The 14,382-nt window shown below is 45.5% G+C and overlaps 1 protein-coding gene across 3 annotated transcripts; it reads right to left on the bottom strand.

Moving 5' to 3' along the window:
- Nucleotides 1–503: 503 nt before the first annotated feature.
- On the bottom strand, nucleotides 504–14,091 carry LOC135500446 (SCO-spondin-like). 3 transcript variants are annotated; one of them, XM_064791927.1, is made up of 7 exons: nucleotides 14,014–14,091; nucleotides 13,452–13,643; nucleotides 12,543–12,671; nucleotides 11,106–11,885; nucleotides 9,124–10,809; nucleotides 8,791–8,937; nucleotides 504–8,318 (listed from the first exon to the last, which is right to left on the bottom strand). In XM_064791927.1, exons 1-7 carry the CDS (start codon nucleotides 14,014–14,016, stop codon nucleotides 1,380–1,382), a joined length of 9,876 nt encoding a protein of 3,291 aa, XP_064647997.1. In that variant the 5' UTR covers nucleotides 14,017–14,091; the 3' UTR covers nucleotides 504–1,379. The 3 variants fall into 3 exon arrangements, with proteins under 3 accessions (XP_064647997.1, XP_064647998.1, XP_064647999.1); XM_064791928.1 differs by having other exon boundaries at nucleotides 11,451–11,885; XM_064791929.1 differs by lacking the exon at nucleotides 11,106–11,885.
- Nucleotides 14,092–14,382: the final 291 nt, after the last annotated feature.

The raw sequence follows: 14,382 nt of genomic DNA, 5'->3' as shown, positions 1-14,382 counted from the left end.
CTGGACCCCACAACCAACATCGAGCTTCCTCGTTGTGGGGAGGCTGTTGCCCAAGGAGCCCTGTACAGGTCTTCACCCTGATATCGCATATCTGGCTTCAACAAATGTCATATTGTCCTTGCTACTAGACGAACACAAGTAGATTGACCAAAGAGCTTGTGTTAGGCTGTTTCAATTTTAATGAAAACATTTTCCAATGCCTCTCGTAGCCTCTTCCAGGGATAGGCCACTAAAGCTTGGGTATATCAAGGGCCGAAGACCCAAGTGAGGTTCAAAGGACGGCACAGGTCTGATTTAGGGCCGTATGCCGGAGTGGGTCTGACGTGAGCATGTGTGGAATGGGTCAATTTCGATTGACAAATTGAGTGAAGGATCAATTCCAAGACCTGAATATCCAGTCACCTCATACATATTACTGGTAGGTAAAATCAGCTGTTATCAGTTCCTAGCTTTGTCATCAGATTTCAGACTTGGACACTGAGAATAAAATGTCAAGATGGATGTAGAAATTACAACAATTTATTCACATTTTTTCTACAATTACATTACACTCATAAGTAAGTTTTTACAAGAGAAGCAATTATTGCACGCGTACAGGAATGCTCGGAGGAAATTCTTTGGCGATTCAATGCTACTAGCAACTAAACTGCTAATTATATCAAAATAAATCCATACCTCTTTAAAAACCAATATTAGCACCTTGTTTTCGATTATGTACATGGGAATTTACTAGGTTTGATATAAGTTTACTTTTAACTATAGGGCGAAAATGAGCAATGAGTGAGCATAACCTTTGTTCACATTTTGACTGATTTTACACATGGTGCCATGTGTAATCAGGATTCAGGATTGCTTAGGAATAGAATGATGTAATACAACAGGAAAAATAGGGCGATTTGTAGATAAAGGTTTAAAATAAGTCCATCAAAATATCAATTAACGCAGCTGTATACAAAAACATGAAAATAACTTCACATATATAATGTTATAATGGCACAAAATGATATCAGCTTCAAGATTTGTTTGGAAATTGGGAAAACAATACAGTTATTTTGACAATTAACAAAAGTAGCACATGTGGAACAAATGGAACAATCGGTTTATAAACAAATAAAGAACGCACACTTTGAGAAAAACCCATGAGACACAACACTGTTGTCCTTTCGGTGCATTTTTATCGTGCTGATGACATTTTTTGAACTGTTATAATATTCTCCCTGTGTGCAGAATAGAAATAGGTGCGTGACACTAAGAAAACTTGCGTATCACAGACATATACAACCAAGTACGTGTACCGCATGTGCATTCTCTTCTGATATCACAATCAAATTTGGACCAGAACTCCTTCACTTAATCATTCTAATTAAGAAACGAGGACCTCATGGCAAATAATGTATATTCTTTGCAAAAGATTTTTTAACCCAAGGAATGGACTGAAAGCTTTTGTTACATCTTCCCGACGAAACATCACAACTGTAACCATTTGGACAACAGTGGACGTGATCTGAACAACAGACAGCCTGGGGCAGGGGGCAACATCCGTACTGACCAGATGCTAATTTACAACATGTGTTACCATTGGGACATTGTGATGCCCCGTCGGGGCAAACCACACCATTTGGGGGTGTGGTAGTTATTTTTTCTAACCATGGCAATAAAAGTGTTCCTTGGTTACATGTACCTGCAGCTGTATCACATGTTGTGCCATGTGGACAACAGTGAGTGTGGTCAGAACAGCAGGTCGCCTGGGGAAGCGGGCAACAGCCATATTTACCAGATGCTAGGAGACAGCATGTATTACCATCAGGGCAGGTGCCTTTTTTGTCTGGACATATTATGCTGCCGACAGCTAGTTCATGTGTTAGCCAGGGGAGAGAGATTGGAGACTTTGAACACGTCCCTTCTGATGGGTGACACGTGTAACCCTCTGGGCAACAGTGAGTGTGGTCAGAACAACACGTGGCACTTGGAAGTGGGCAACAGCCGTACTGACCAGATGCAAGTTTACAGCACGTGTTGTTATCAGGACATGTTGCACCACCACCAGGGCAAATGACACTCTTCACCTTAGATTCAGTCTTCGTGAACAAAGTGATGATCTTTCCATCCTTGAAACACGTTTCTGAACCAGCATCACACGTGTATCCTTTGGGGCAACAATGCACCTTGTCAGAACAACAGACCGCCATTGGGAGAGGACAGCATCCATAAGTGCCTCCAGACATTGGGCAACATGTGTTTCCGTCAGGGCATTCTGACTCACCGTCAGGACAAATAACTGCAGATAGTGATGCTGCTCCTGTTTTTTTCATAGCTGCAATCCTATTTAACCAGGGCAATGATAAAGCTCCATTTTCACGGCATGTGCCTGTTGACTCATCACAGGTATAACCTCTTGGGCAACAAAGGATTTTACCAGAGCAACAGACAGCCTCAGGCACGGGGCAACATCCGTATTGACCAGTTGCTAATTCACAACATGTGAAAGAATCGGGACATTTAGAAACTCCATCTGGACAAGGAACGTAGTTTACAGGTGTGGCTGGTGACTTTTCATACCATGGCATTGACAGATCTCCCTGGTTACAGGTACCCGCTGCCGTATCACAGGTTGTGCCATGTGGACAACAGTGGGTGTGGTCAGAACAGCAGGTCGCCTGGGGAAGCGGGCAACACCCATATTTACCAGATGCTAGGAGACAGCATGTATTGCCATCTGGACAGGTGCCTTGTTTATCAGGACAAATTACACTTTGAACAGAAACATTTGTTAAAACTTTAGCTAAAGCTGACCGACCAACAGATTTGGCAGATACTTTCTCAAGCCAAGGAATGGACTCCAAACCTTTGTTACATTTCCCTGACGAAACATCGCAACTATAACCATTTGGACAACAGTGGACGTGATCAGAGCAACAGACAGCCTGGGGCAGGGGGCAACATCCGTACTGACCAGATGCCAATTTACAACATGTGTTACCACTGGGACATTGCGATGCTCCATCTGGGCAAACAACTCCATTGACCGGGATAGGTGAAGCAGGGGATTTTTGAAGCCATTTTAAAGTAGAGGCACCCTTACTGCAGGTGCCAGCTGATACGTCGCAACTATAACCACTTGGACAACAGTGGACGTGATCAGAGCAACAGACAGCCTGGGGCATGGGGCAACATCCGTACTGACCAGATGCCAATTTACAACATGTGTTACCACTGGGACATTGCGATGCTCCATCTGGGCAAACAACACCATTGACCGGGATAGGTGAAGCAGGGGATTTTTGAAGCCATTTCAAAGTAGAGGCACCCTTACTGCAGGTGCCAGCTGATACATCGCAACTATAGCCACTCGGACAACAGTGGACGTGATCAGAACAACAGACAGCCTGGGGCAGGGGGCAACATCCGTACTGACCAGATGCCAATTTACAACATGTGTTACCACTGGGACATTGCGATGCTCCATCTGGGCAAACAACACCATTGACCGGGATAGGTGAAGCAGGGGATTTTTGAAGCCATTTCAACATGGAGGCTCCCTTACTGCAGGTGCCAGCTGATACGTCGCAACTATAACCACTTGGACAACAGTGGACGTGATCGGAGCAACAGACAGCCTGGGGCATGGGGCAACATCCGTACTGACCAGATGCTAATTTACAACATGTGTTACCATCGGGACATTGTGATGCCCCGTCGGGGCAAACAACACCATTTGTGGGTGTGGTAGCTATTTTTTCATACCATGGCAATGACAGATCTCCCTGGTTACAGGTACCCGCTGCCGTATCACAGGTTGTGCCATGTGGACAACAGTGAGTATGGTCAGAACAGCAGGTCGCCTGGGGAAGCGGGCAACAGCCATATTTACCAGATGCTAGGAGACAGCATGTATTGCCATCTGGACAGGTGCCTTGTTTATCAGGACAAATTACACTTTGAACAGAAACATTTGTTAAAACTTTAGCTAAAGCTGACCGACCAACAGATTTGGCAGATACTTTCTCAAGCCAAGGAATGGACTCCAAACCTTTGTTACATTTCCCTGACGAAACATCGCAACTATAACCATTTGGACAACAGTGGACGTGATCAGAGCAACAGACAGCCTGGGGCAGGGGGCAACATCCGTACTGACCAGATGCCAATTTACAACATGTGTTACTACTGGGACATTGCGATGCTCCATCTGGGCAAACAACACCATTGACCGGGATAGGTGAAGCAGGGGATTTTTGAAGCCATTTCAAAGTAGAGGCACCCTTACTGCAGGTGCTAGCTGATACATCGCAACTATAACCACTTGGACAACAGTGGATGTGATCAGAGCAACAGACAGCCTGGGGCAGGGGGCAACATCCGTATTGACCAGATGTCAGTTTACAACAAGTGTTACCACTGGGACATTGTGACACTCCATCTGGGCAAACAACACCATTGACCGGGATAGGTGAAGCAGGGGATTTTTGAAGCCATTTCAAAGTAGAGGCACCCTTACTGCAGGTGCCAGCTGATACATCGCAACTATAACCACTTGGACAACAGTGGACGTGATCAGAGCAACAGACAGCCTGGGACAGGGGGCAACATCCGTACTGACCAGATGCCAATTTACAACATGTGTTACCACTGGGACATTGCGATGCTCCATCTGGGCAAACAACTCCATTGACCGGGATAGGTGAAGCAGGGGATTTTTGAAGCCATTTTAAAGTAGAGGCACCCTTACTGCAGGTGCCAGCTGATACGTCGCAACTATAACCACTTGGACAACAGTGGAGGTGATCAGAGCAACAGACAGCCTGGGGCATGGGGCAACATCCGTACTGACCAGATGCCAATTTACAACATGTGTTACCACTGGGACATTGCGATGCTCCATCTGGGCAAACAACACCATTGACCGGGATGGGTGTGGCAGGGGATTTTTGAAGCCATTTCAACATGGAGGCTCCCTTACTGCAGGTGCCAGCTGATACGTCGCAACTATAACCACTTGGACAACAGTGGACGTGATCAGAGCAACAGACAGCCTGGGGCATGGGGCAACATCCGTATTGACCAGATGCCAATTTACAACATGTGTTACCACTGGGACATTGCGATGCTCCATCTGGGCAAACAACACCATTGACCGGGATAGGTGAAGCAGGGGATTTTTGAAGCCATTTCAAAGTAGAGGCACCCTTACTGCAGGTGCCAGCTGATACATCGCAACTATAGCCACTCGGACAACAGTGGACTTGATCGGAGCAACAGACAGCCTGGGGCAGGGGGCAACATCCGTACTGACCAGATGCTAATTTACAACATGTGTTACCATCGGGACATTGTGATGCCCCGTCGGGGCAAACAACACCATTTGTGGGTGTGGTGGGTTTTTTTTCATACCATGGCAATGACAGATCTCCCTGGTTACAGGTACCCGCTGCCGTATCACAGGTTGTGCCATGTGGACAACAGTGAGTGTGGTCAGAACAGCAGGTCGCCTGGGGAAGCGGGCAACACCCATACTTACCAGATGCTAGGAGACAGCATGTATTGCCATCTGGACAGGTGCCTTGTTTATCAGGACAAATTACACTTTGAACAGAAACATTTGTTAAAACTTTAGCTAAAGCTGACCGACCAACAGATTTGGCAGATACTTTCTCAACCCAAGGAATGGACTCCAAACCTTTGTTACATTTCCCTGATGAAACATCGCAACTATAACCATTTGGACAACAGTGGACGTGATCAGAGCAACAGACAGCCTGGGGCAGGGGGCAACATCCGTACTGACCAGATGCCAATTTACAACATGTGTTACCACTGGGACATTGCGATGCTCCATCTGGGCAAACAACACCACTGACCGGGATGGGTGAAGCAGGGGATTTTTGAAGCCATTTCAAAGTAGAGGCACCCTTACTGCAGGTGCCAGCTGATACATCGCAACTATAACCACTTGGACAACAGTGGACGTGATCAGAGCAACAGACAGCCTGGGGCATGGGGCAACATCCGTACTGACCAGATGCCAATTTACAACATGTGTTACCACTGGGACATTGCGATGCTCCATCTGGGCAAACAACACCATTGACCGGGATGGGTGAAGCAGGGGATTTTTGAAGCCATTTCAAAGTAGAGGCACCCTTACTGCAGGTGCCAGCTGATACATCGCAACTATAACCACTTGGACAACAGTGGACATGATCAGAGCAACAGACAGCCTGGGGCATGGGGCAACATCCGTATTGACCAGATGCCAATTTACAACATGTATTACCACTGGGACATTGTGATGCTCCATCTGGGCAAACAACACCATTGACCGGGATGGGTGAAGCAGGGGATTTTTGAAGCCATTTCAAAGTAGAGGCACCCTTACTGCAGGTGCCAGCTGATACATCACAACTATAACCACTTGGACAACAGTGGACGTGATCAGAGCAACAGACAGCCTGGGGCAGGGGGCAACATCCGTACTGACCAGATGCCAACTTACAGCATGTGTTACCACTGGGACATTGCGATGCTCCATCTGGGCAAACAACACCATTGACCGGGATGGGTGTGGCAGGGGATTTTTGAAGCCATTTCAACATGGAGGCTCCCTTACTGCAGGTGCCAGCTGATACGTCGCAACTATAACCACTTGGACAACAGTGGACGTGATCAGAGCAACAGACAGCCTGGGGCATGGGGCAACATCCGTATTGACCAGATGCCAATTTACAACATGTGTTACCACTGGGACATTGCGATGCTCCATCTGGGCAAACAACACCATTGACCGGGATAGGTGAAGCAGGGGATTTTTGAAGCCATTTCAAAGTAGAGGCACCCTTACTGCAGGTGCCAGCTGATACATCGCAACTATAACCACTTGGACAACAGTGGACGTGATCAGAGCAACAGACAGCCTGGGGCAGGGGGCAACATCCGTACTGACCAGATGCTAATTTACAACATGTGTTACCATCGGGACATTGTGATGCCCCGTCGGGGCAAACAACACCATTTGTGGGTGTGGTGGGTTTTTTTTCATACCATGGCAATGACAGATCTCCCTGGTTACAGGTACCCGCTGCCGTATCACAGGTTGTGCCATGTGGACAACAGTGAGTGTGGTCAGAACAGCAGGTCGCCTGGGGAAGCGGGCAACACCCATACTTACCAGATGCTAGGAGACAGCATGTATTGCCATCTGGACAGGTGCCTTGTTTATCAGGACAAATTACACTTTGAACAGAAACATTTGTTAAAACTTTAGCTAAAGCTGACCGACCAACAGATTTGGCAGATACTTTCTCAACCCAAGGAATGGACTCCAAACCTTTGTTACATTTCCCTGATGAAACATCGCAACTATAACCATTTGGACAACAGTGGACGTGATCAGAGCAACAGACAGCCTGGGGCAGGGGGCAACATCCGTACTGACCAGATGCCAATTTACAACATGTGTTACCACTGGGACATTGCGATGCTCCATCTGGGCAAACAACACCACTGACCGGGATGGGTGAAGCAGGGGATTTTTGAAGCCATTTCAAAGTAGAGGCACCCTTACTGCAGGTGCCAGCTGATACATCGCAACTATAACCACTTGGACAACAGTGGACGTGATCAGAGCAACAGACAGCCTGGGGCAGGGGGCAACATCCGTACTGACCAGATGCCAATTTACAACATGTGTTACCACTGGGACATTGCGATGCTCCATCAGGGCAAACAACACCATTGACCGGGATGGGTGAAGCAGGGGATTTTTGAAGCCATTTCAAAGTAGAGGCACCCTTACTGCAGGTGCCAGCTGATACATCACAACTATAACCACTTGGACAACAGTGGACATGATCAGAGCAACAGACAGCCTGGGGCATGGGGCAACATCCGTACTGACCAGATGCCAATTTACAACATGTGTTACCACTGGGACATTGCGATGCTCCATCTGGGCAAACAACACCATTGACCGGGATGGGTATGGCAGGGGATTTTTGAAGCCATTTCAACATGGAGGCTCCCTTACTGCAGGTGCCAGCTGATACGTCACAACTATAACCACTTGGACAACAGTGCACGTGATCAGAGCAACAGACAGCCTGGGGCATGGGGCAACATCCGTACTGACCAGATGGCAATTTACAACATGTATTACCACTGGGACATTGTGACGCTCCATCTGGACAAACAACACTGTTGACCAATGTTGTTTTTTCTTTTGGCACTGTTTGAAGCAATTCACTCGGTGGTTCTTGCATGTCTTGGTGACCTATACTCAGGGCAGGCCTTTTTTTCACTGATGCGATTGTCTCTTTGCCTTCCTGAAAATAATGCAGAGAGAATTCCGATGAATCTCCCAAGTGTCAGTTGTGGAAATGGTCCAGGCCTTTCAATTACATATTTTTCACTAGACTCTTCATTTTTCAGCCTCAATTTGGGCAGTGAACCAGATTTAGACCCCACCCCTTCCCCCTCTTTGCTCAATCGAAACAACTATAGTCTGACAAGTTACCTGGGGGATGATATTTATCTCTTACTCTCAGCTTCAAATTCTCAGTAACTGTTTTTATGAAACACCTTTTTAAGCTCCATTATGCAGTACATAGTACATTTGTTATGTAAGCCCAATATTCAGTTGGAGTCGTTGACTGTAAACAAGTCAACAGAGCTGGACTTACAGACTGACATATCAAAACTGTCATGGGCTTTCACTGCAGGTATGCAGTCGTAAATATACTTCTGTATCAATAGAATGACGACTTTGATCAGAGTAATTCGGTTTCATCAACTCACCTTCTGACACTGTCCCTTTCCAACGCAAGTGTAGCCAGTTGGGCAACAGTGAAGGTAATCAGAGCAGCAGGTGGCGTGGGGTAGGGGGCAGCAAGAGTAGGCTCCGGTGGCAGTCTTACAGCAGGTGTTTCTTTCAGGACATTGGTACTGAAAACAGATTGTACATGAAGATGAAAGATTTCTAAGGGGTAACTGCAAGAACTGGACTATTGAATTTGAGGCCATTTTCAGTACCTAAACTGTCATTATGTACAGCAGTGCTTTTGAATTCAGTCAACAGAGAGCAGCCCGACGAACAAAATGCTAAGGTTGACCATGGCAGGGAATTCTTACCACTTTCCCAGGGCACATAATGTATCCAGCCCTGGCCTTTACAGGAGACACATCTCCAACTTTCTTGAGAGACATCGGTAGACAGACGAGGTTCCCACTTGGCAGGTTATGGCACGTCTTTCCTTTTGGGCAGCAATGAATACCATCAGGACAACAGGTAGCATTCTCATATCGGCAACATAGGTATCCACCCATTTTCCCTTTGCAGCAAGTGGAGAGGTCTTGTTTACAAATCTCACCATCAGGACACCGTCTCATCTTAGTCGAAATCACATTTTTGAGTTGTTTGATGCCAGTCGTTTTTTTGACCCATGGAATTGAAACAGTTCCCTTCGAGCAGGTGCCTTTGGACGGTTGACACGTGTAACCCTCGGGGCAACAGTGGGTGTGATCAGAACAACATGTAGCTTGTGGCATTGGGCAACATCCATATTGACCTGATGCTAATTTACAGCATGTGTTACCATTTGGGCAAGATGATGAACCATCTGGACAAATTACACGTTTGACTTGTTTTATACCAGATGTTTTTATCATCCATGGAATTGAAGAAGTTCCTTTCAGGCAGTTCCCATAAGATGGATCGCAAGTGTAACCCTCTGGGCAACAGTGTATTTGATCAGAACAACACGTGGCACGTGGAAGCGGGCAACATCCGTACTGACCAGATGCAAGTTTACAGCACGTGTAATTGGTTGAACACATAGAAGTTCCATCTGGACAGACAACATTTTTAACCGTAGCTTTTGTTTTTTCCAACCAAGGCAAGGACAGTGCCCCCTGGGTACAAGAACCAGCCTTAAGGTTACAGGTGTAACCATTTGGGCAACAATGGGTAAGGTCAGGGCAACAGACAGCTTTCGGACGCGGGCAGCATCCGTAGTCACCCGAGGCTAAACGACAGCAGGTATTGCCATCAGGACAGGTTTGTTTGTTCGGGCAAATCACCACACTAACTGATGAGCTATGCTTCAACATTGGCGAAGGAGCCGGCAGGCATTGTTTTGTTTTTACGTCACAGTGATAACCCTCTGGGCAGCAATGTTCCTGATCAGTGCAACAGAGTGCTTTTTTTAAGGGACAGCAACCATAGTCACCGGATTTTAACATACAGCATGTACTGCCCTCATCACATACAGTCTCCCTGTCAGGACAAAGGATTTTGCTGCCCAGTAGTTTTTCAGGCACAACAGACTCTGCAGGGATTTTCTTGGCCATTGGAACAAACAGAGCACCCTTGTTACATGTGGATTGAGCCGTGTCACATGTGTACCCATTTGGACAACAATGGATATGATCGTCACAACATGTTGCACTGGGCAGTGGGCAGCATCCATATTTTCCCGAAGCCAGCTTGCAGCATGTGCTATCAGTGGGGCAAGTCCCCTGACCATCTGGGCAAACAACATCAGCAAACTTTGCGGCAAACTTCTTTAGCAGAGGAAACGTCATGTCACCATTCACGCATGCACCCGACTTGATGTCGCATTTCTGCTCATGGGGGCAGCAGTGAATGTGGTCCGGGCAACAGTTTGCATTGGGCATTGGACAACATCCATATGCTCCAGTCGACATCTGGCAACATGTTGTATCATCGGGGCACACCTGCTTTCCATCCGGACAGTGCACTCCCTTCACAATGGTATCAGTCCTTCGTATAACAACTATGGGAAGTGTCGATTGTGACTGAAAAGACATAAAGTACAAATGCCCTTAAAGCTAGGCCAAGCAAGTTATGACAATAGATTCATGCACTTGATTGGGAACAACGTTTACGAAGACGTCGGGTCACGTCACGTTACAGTAATGTAAAACCGTCAGAGCTGCAATGCGTTGTGACATGACCAACACTATGCGAATGTTGTTCCCAATCTAGTGCATGAATCAAAACATATCATGATACAGGGGTCAAACAGATGTCGACAGACATCAGATGTCGACGGACAGACATTAAAACAAATGTTTTAATCAACATGACTGACCTCATATTTTTGGCACTCTTGGTCATAGCAACTGTGACCTTCAGGACAGCATATGTAATCATATTCCCCAACCTGGCAGCAGGTAGCCCCAAATGAACAGTTAGTACCATCTGGACAGATGATTTTGTGTTGAACAATTTCCGTCATCGGAATCGGCATCATATTCTTTGAGCAAGTTGCATTTGATGGATGACACTTGTAACCGTCAGGGCAGCAATGGACGCCGTCAGAACAGCATGTGGCATTTGGAAGTGGGCAGCAGCTGTATTGGCTGGAGGCTAGTTTACAGCACGAGTAATCGCCTGGACAAGAGGTCAAGCCATCTGGGCAGGTAATGCTCATTACCGGTTTAGTCTCATTTCTCCAAGGGATGTGATAAGAGCCGTCAGTACAAGTGCCTAGCGACTGATGACACGTGAATCCTTCAGGACAACAATGGCGGCGGTCAGAACAACATACGGCATTTGGAAACGGGCAACAACCGTATAGCCGAGAGCCTTGCTGGCAACAAGTGTTATTGTCCGGACACTTTCCCTCAAGACATCTAACATCCTTTGCTTTGGCTTGTATCTTCTTCACCCATTTCACAGAAATTAAACCTTTGTTGCAAGAACCTGACTGAACATCACAAGTGTAACCCTGCGGGCAGCAGTGGACGTTATCAGAGCAGCACATGGCATCAGGCAGGGGACAGCAACCATAATCGCCAGATGCGAGTTTGCAGCACGTGTTACCGTCAGGGCAATCTGACTTCTTGTCCAGGCAAACAACGCTCTCTACCTTGAAGAAGAGAAATTCTCCAATCAGGAAACTGGTTTTCAAATGGTTACAACTACTGAGCTTTAAAACGTTCCGTGTCAACTGTAATCTTGTTTTAATTGAACAGACCACAGAATGGAAAGGAAGCCAAAGTTCAAGGCTTGATTTTTGCAGTCTTCCCCCAAACTATTGTTCCAGTTCAGACCTACGTTTGGTCTAAAGTGAACAGCCACCTTCATCTTTTGGAGTGGTTTTTGTTGTGTTTCTAATTCACTGCACTGTTTGCAGCCAGATCTGGAAATTACACCACAGGTGGACATCTCGTCTCTCATTTCCATCAAGAGGGTGAGGTTCAATTCCGTGAACAACATATACAGTTGACACCGAAAGTTTTACATGTTAGTTGAAAAACCACTCAAAAGCTAGTCACTCATTGAATTTTTGTTTCTCTTATTCTGGAATACTATGTAACAGATGACATGCATGTAGGTGTAGCCAAGAGCGCAAACGACTGGCCCTCGGGAAAAATTGTCTGAACTGACATGAATGACCAGCAAAAGCTGAAATACATCTTGGAATTTACTGGGAAAAGCACTTTTAATTTGGTAAATGCCCCTCCCCCCCTCTGGATATCCTGGCTACAACTATGGATGAATATCTGTAACACCAGGAATTTACCTTGGAATCCTTTGACAGTGATGTCAGGCGAATTGGATAAACTTGATTTGGCTTCTCGCAGTGCTGTGATGTAAGATTACAGTGAGTACCCCCTGGGCAGCAATGCTGCTTATCTTTACAGCAAGTAGCCTGGAAATTTAAAAGAGCATAATGTTGACGTGTTGATTTCCATTGTCATCTGTTTGGAAATAAAAAGCATGTCCTATGTAATTTTGGAGGGGCTACACAGCTCTGAGGGACCCAATCAAACTTAAAGGCCCATGGTTCATCAAAAATTTGAAATTTGAAATTGAATATGAGATTTTTCAATGAATCAAGTACACACTTAACATAAACTTTAACATTGCTTTTGTATGCGCCAAATATAGATAAATTCTAATCACCTAAGGTTAAGTTTTAATTGCTTTGACAAGTCTGGTGTATTGTTCTCAAACTCAAATTCTTTCATTAAAAAATGTCGAAGACCTGGTCACGACACATGTGACTCTCAGCTGATCAGGACACTTAAGCTAGGTCAAGTGTCAGAGGGTAAATCATCGGTTCACCCACCTTTTAGTTTAGGTAGATAAATAGCACCAATTTGTCTAACTGAGTCACAAGCATTCATTGAATTCGGACAGGATTCAACTTTTTGGGTCAAACTAATGCCGACATGATAACGACATTATGTCCGACTGGATAAAGATATAATGTAAGGAAGTACTAGACTGAGGCCCAAAGCCCGTAAAGTGCCATTCAAGAGTAGACTAGATTGTCAATGATGAAGTCATACTTTGCAGTACACAATTACAGGAAAATATACTGACTTTTTATAAAACTGTAGGCCTACTTGTCAATCAAGCTTGAATTAAAACATAAGTTAAATAATGGAATTGAGTAGAAAATAAAATAAAGGTTTCCAAAACTTACATTCTTGAAAGGACAGCAACTCCATCCTCCAGTTTTCACCTCACAGCACGTGTCATCGTTTTGGCACTCTAGTCCAGACTTGCACATCTGTTTTGATAATGATGGCGGGAGCTGATGATGCGGCTGGAACAACAGAGGTCCAGCTGAGACTGATGCAAGGAGGGCCAAAGAGACCAACGATGACAACAGCATCTGAAGAAAAAAACATGTGAAGTAATGTAGCATTTGGCGGGTTTCCTAGCGGCTGCCCGGTATAAACTATTGCATACATTTTGTTTTAGTTCCACCTGCATGACCTGACAGGGATGTCCTCTAACATGCACAGATCGATGGGAGTGGGGGGGGGGGGGGGGTTATGAAAACCAAAACTATTCTCAAATGTATGGCTAGGCCCCCTGTTAAAGAGACTGAACAGAGATTCTGACTTGGGACTGTAGACTGACGAGCATCCTCATTTCAGTTTTTCAGGGCTACTTGATGACTTTACATCAGCAAAAGAACTGCAAAAAATGTTGCATATGGTGAAAGGGTTTCAATCAAACGTTTAGATCAGAAGACTTACCATGAATTGATGAGGAAAGAGCCAAAAATCACGAGTATTTGCAGTAAATTTAGAAATGATGTGCAGCCGGCATTTTGTCCAAACCAGGTCAAGTCACATGATCTGGGATCCCATGACTAGGGAGCATTAAGTATTTTGTAGATTTTAATTGACCTACGCCTGATAAGCTCAAAAACAGGTCACCCTTTAAACTAGATTATTAGAATACTATGTGAAATGGTTTTCGTAAGATAAAAGAATGACAAGATAATGAATTAATTTTGATGATTTGAACATATAAATGCAGTAGGTATGAGATAATAAGGTATGTTCCCTAAATTATAAATCTGGGATTTCCCCTTATCTCATCTGTATATTATTGTCCTACGG

The sequence above is a fragment of the Lineus longissimus genome, chromosome 16 (assembly GCF_910592395.1).
Source record: "Lineus longissimus chromosome 16, tnLinLong1.2, whole genome shotgun sequence".
Taxonomy (NCBI): Eukaryota; Metazoa; Nemertea; class Pilidiophora; order Heteronemertea; family Lineidae; genus Lineus; species Lineus longissimus.
The sequence above is the reverse complement of the archived record's forward strand: the minus strand, read 5'-3'. Positions and strand labels throughout refer to the sequence as shown.

Bases quoted from the DNA above. Each gene is read 5' to 3' on its own strand.
- LOC135500446 (XM_064791927.1), bottom strand. The intron at 11,886-12,542 runs GTAAATTCCTGG...CTCTTCTTCAAG, and splicing joins CACTGTCAAAGGATTCCAAG to GTAGAGAGCGTTGTTTGCCT. The intron at 8,319-8,790 runs GTGAGTTGATGA...CATTATTTTCAG, and splicing joins GAAAGGGACAGTGTCAGAAG to GAAGGCAAAGAGACAATCGC.